Source organism: Aegilops tauschii, chromosome 7, assembly GCF_002575655.3.
Source record: "Aegilops tauschii subsp. strangulata cultivar AL8/78 chromosome 7, Aet v6.0, whole genome shotgun sequence".
NCBI classification, from domain to species: Eukaryota; Viridiplantae; Streptophyta; class Magnoliopsida; order Poales; family Poaceae; genus Aegilops; species Aegilops tauschii.
This window is the reverse complement of record NC_053041.3, coordinates 614,434,582-614,439,449: the sequence shown is the minus strand read 5'-3', so window position 1 is coordinate 614,439,449 and position 4,868 is coordinate 614,434,582. Positions and strand designations below refer to the sequence as shown.

The following is a 4,868-nucleotide window of genomic DNA, read 5'->3' as shown; positions in this document are numbered from 1 at the left end:
ACGGATGTTGCAACTCTCAGGAAAAAAATGTTGCAAACGATGGGATAAATGCTGCAAGGTTGACTGATACTTCATTAAATCTCAGTCGACTGATTTTTAGCAAGCCCGATCCATTAATCTATTGCCTCATCATACTAATTCAAAATTCTTTCCTTCCACTTGCCAATCAAATGTACTCCAGTCCCTAATTCATGAGGCTTGCTCCGGTGCACCCCCCTAACTCAATTTCCTAGGGGTATTCTTGACCCCCGCCATCTATTTTTTCTCCGGCCCGCCGCTGCCCATATCCAAGCCCCGTAGCCCATATCCAAGCCCCGTATAACCCGTATAACCCATACGTATGTATACGGTGACATCCCGAAAAAAAAGGATGACACGACCCCACAACCAGGTAGGACCTGCCGATGGCCGATCCATCAATCACGCAGCTCAATCAATCACGCAGCTCCATCATTCACGCAGCTCCTCCATCATTCTGGTGAGGTTCTGTAGGAATATCGGCGGCAGCGATCTTATCGCCGGCGATCTCGTCCGAGAGCGCGCGCGGCACCGTCGTCAACCTCCAGCGCTCGCAGGTACCGCATCCCGTTTCCCCACGTTTGTCTCGCTCGCGGCAGCATCAAGCGAACTGCCGCTGTTTTCGTCGTAGTGGTTAACCTAGCGGGGCGGGCAACCTAGCTTTCTGGCGGTCCAGGCCATCGCAGATCTTGTTTTGGTAGTGCTGCTCGTCGTGATATACACAGTGATCCCGCGGGCTAAAGTGGGTTTCTTCTTTCTAGGGTTAACCTAGCGTCGGTTGCCGTCGGTTGTGTGCACGACGGCTCCGTTATTTGATGCGGCGGCTTACCTAGGTATCCGGCGATCCAAAGTAATCATGACTGGTGCCGTGGTCTAGGAATCTGGCGGCGCATGTTATCACGGGTAGCGCTGCTTCTCGCGATCCAAAGTGATCACGTACTGGATTCGTGGGACGTACCTTAACGCCGCTCGGTGTGGAGAGGGGGGAGGATCCATGGGTGATCAGAGGTTGTTGGCGTCGGTTGTGTGCACGATCTGAACGCCCTCAGTTGGGGCGCCCTCCGGTTGGTGTAGTTTATTTAACATCCGTGATCGTGCGCTAGGTGTTGTATATGTCAGCATTGATAATGTTTGCACATGTGATGATACATATTAATTGTTGTAGGAAATGGCGGACGATGAGTTAACTGATATGATGTATGACATGGAGTTTGGAGAACTGATGAAAGACTGGATAGAAGATTGGTCAGATGATGAAAATTCAGATCGTGGAGATAGGTCAGAGAATGGGAACGTATTGGAAGATCTTAATGTGAGTGGCATTATCATGTTGTAATTTTTTGGTGGCATCCGACAATATTATATTTTGAAAATTTATAGATGGATGAACATGATGATGGTCAGGAAAACAATGAGCATGATGATGGTGAGGAAAACAACTCGGAGATCTCGAATGAAGATTACATTAGTCAGGTATGGAAGTGGAATTTTTTGTTGGCATGCATGCAAATTGAATTAATCCTGGAATATTATATGATAAGTACTTATGTATTTGTGTTATATTTTTCAGCTCATTTCTGAATGTCATAATGCGTACGACTATTACGGTGAATCCGACGCGGAGACAGGCCTTGATGTCGAATCATTAGCTGCACCTGATTCTGGGGAGTCGCAATCGTCGGTCATCATGAGTGAGGTATGTATGTAATCAATGTTGTATGGAAGTAATGTTATACCATAGAAAACTGTTTTCATGGCTATGTTATGATTGTGTAGGTGACAGAAGTTGAGGGGAAAAAGAATGTCCAAGATACTGCTAGTGCAGATGATAAGAGGGATATGTTCATGCAGATAATACAAATGACTTTTACGTCTCACGAGGCTGCGTATGATTTCTACAACAGCTATGCTAGAGATAATGGTTTCAGCATTAGAAAGAATAGGGTCAGGTATAGCAAAACCGAGTCACGTCATATGCGTTATAGGCGGTTTGTTTGTTCCAGACAAGGAAAACGAGACAGCAGGTTGCTAACCGAGGAAGGACACAGCCGTAGGCTCAGACCCGAGACACACTGCCACTGCGAAGCGCACCTGACCGTGAAGCTTGACCAAAAGCGTGGGTTTGGTATGTTCATAGTTTTGAGGACAAGCATAGCCATATCTTGGCAGGACCGGACGAGGTACCTTTTCTTTGGTCCCACAGAAAAATCAAAGAGTACCGGAGAGCTGAGATACTGTCCATGGGAGCTGCAGGGATTAGAATTCATGACATGATGGATTCCTTCATCAGCAAACATTTATGGTATGGCGGTGTTGGTTTTACCAGGCGTGAAATATACAACCTTTGTGCCAGGGAGAAGAGGAAGCTGCTTTCAAAAGGTGATGCTGCCACAGTCATAGGCATCATGGTCAGTAGGAAACAGAGGGATCCTAGCTTCTTTTTCGAGTACAAGCTAGACAAGGAAGGACATATGAATAGGATGTCCTGGTGTGACTCCCAGTCTCGTCATGACTATGAGGACTTCGGCGACGTGCTTGTATTTGACAGCACGTACAAGATGAACCGGTATGGTATGCCATTCATACCCTTTGTTGGTCTTAACAATCACCGGAAGACCACTGTTTTTGCTTGTGCCATAGTTTCGGACGAGACCGAAGAGACATATGTGTGGCTGCTGGAGACTTTTTTGAGGTCCCTGTGTCAAAAGATGCCGAAGAGTGTTATCACGGACGCCGACGCTGCGATGATCAAGGCAATTCGCCAAGTCTTTCCAGACGTGTGGCACCGTATATGTACGTGGCATATAGAAAAAAAATATGAAGATTCACCTCAGTCACAAGTCCTTGAAGGAGTTCCGAACTCTTCTGTACTACAGCACGTCCACGGCCACGTTTGAGGAGAGATGGCACGCGTTTTCCAAAAGATGGCAGTCGGAAAAAACTGTGACATGGTTGAGACGAATGTATAAGAAGAGGAGACTGTGGGCCGCGGCTTATCTGACAGAGGGTTTTTGGCTTGGCATGAAAAGCAACCAGAGGAGTGAAAGTCTAAACTCATGCCTTCACCTCCACCTAGACGGTGAAATGACCCTGGTGGATATGATTTTGCACTATGAGAACGCCCTTGTACGTATCCGTGAGAATGAGGCACGAGATGATTGCACGGCCTCACAGAGTTTACCGGTGCCAGTTACTAGCTCGAGGGAACTTGAGATAGCTGCTTCTCACGTCTTCACTCCAGCAAACTTCTATATGTTGCAAGCTGATCTTAGGAAAATTGGTGGCATGGAGATTGTAGAAATAAAGCTCGGAAACGGATCACAGCAGTACATCGTGGTCTGGAAGAATAACCGGAAGAGCCGTTTTTGGGTGGAGTACACTCCAGTAAATTCCGCAGAAACTATAAGGTGCAGCTGCAGAAGAATGATTCGAAAGGGTCTACCTTGCAAGCACATATTCCATGTACTGAAGTACTTGAATATATCTGAAATACCAAAGTGTTTAGTTCTTGTGCGGTTCACGAAAGACGCAAGGTTGGGACTGCCCGCCAGGCGCACAAGCGATCTGTTGGGATTTGGATGGACTGGAGCAGCTGAAAGAATGAAATATAGCCAGGTCAGTGTGTTGGCTTCAGAAGCTATGCATGCAGCATGCAAACACCCAACTTTGTGGGATCAGTTACAGGAGAGTTTGAAGACCGTGATAGCTAAGAGCCATGAGTATGATCAGCTAAAGGAAAATTTGAGTAAGAAAACGACTGATCTTAATACTTGTGCAATTGAATATGTAGACGATGGTGAAGGCAACATAGTTGAAGTTCATGATCCTATTAAAATATCAACGAAAGGTGCAACTAAGGTAGATGAGAACCGCCCTATGTCGAAAAATGGTAGGCCACTTTCGTACGACGAGATCAGAATCAGGTGCGGCGCATGCAAATTGCTAGGGCACACTAAACGCAGCAAGAAATGCAAACTAAATAAGAAGTAAGTTTTTGTATGCATTGTAGGTTATATTTGTTTTTAACTTGTCATTCATTAACTTTTCCTGTTATCCTATGCACAAGCATGGTGGGCGAAGAAGAGTAGAACAGTTGCTAAAGTTATGTTAGGATGAATCCAGTGATCTAATAGTGAGGTGTTTACAATGTGTTACTGCATACATGATACATGATATATACTATTGCAAGAGGCCAGTACCTTGAGATAGTGCTTGTAGCATATATGGACTAAACAGGAGGCGGTCACTAGGGACTTTAATCATGGAAAATGGATAGCATTTTAGCCATTGTAATGATGGCATCTGTTGTGTTGTCCACTGTAGTTATATTATATTAGAAAACTAGACGATACCCGGCATGTTGTTGCGGGAATGTTTTGCAATATATTCATAGAGAAATGGTTACGTGTAACATGTATATGTTGTTGCGGGAATATTTTGTTTGCATGTTGTGGTGGACCTTTCTCCATACATGTTGAATGACGAGGTGGCAAACTTGCATGTTAAGAGAAATAGGTTAGTGGTGGCTAGTTGTTTAGATATAGAAGATGTAATTATGTGTGGTAATAATTAATTTTTTTTCACTCCTTTGGTTCACCACCATTTAGATATAGAAGATACCAGCTCACTTTGGTCTATAGTATAGATTTCGTACCAAAAACCCACCATTTTCCCCTCATAAAGAAAAGAAAAATCCACCATTTTATGGCTTGTAGTGTAACTCGGGCCGCTTGTCGCGATGACGTGGAGGGGGGGTGACGGATGCCGTTAGACGGCGCGACACACGGCCGCTCCCGTTGCCGAGCCCATTTAACAATTTTTATTTTGATTACAGCCCGTTTAAATGGGCC

At 45.2% G+C, this 4,868-nt stretch overlaps 1 protein-coding gene across 1 annotated transcript; it reads left to right on the top strand.

Annotated features, from left to right (window-relative positions):
* The first annotated feature begins 2,258 nt into the window (after window positions 1–2,258).
* LOC141027506 (protein FAR1-RELATED SEQUENCE 5-like) lies at window positions 2,259–2,915 on the top strand. The gene has a single exon (XM_073504569.1). It carries the CDS (start codon window positions 2,259–2,261, stop codon window positions 2,913–2,915), a length of 657 nt encoding a protein of 218 aa, XP_073360670.1.
* Window positions 2,916–4,868: the final 1,953 nt, after the last annotated feature.

Excerpts from the sequence above, each read along its gene's own strand:
- LOC141027506 (XM_073504569.1), top strand. The coding sequence starts at position 2,259 with ATGGGAGCTGCAGGGATTAGAATTCATGACATGATGGATTCCTTCATC.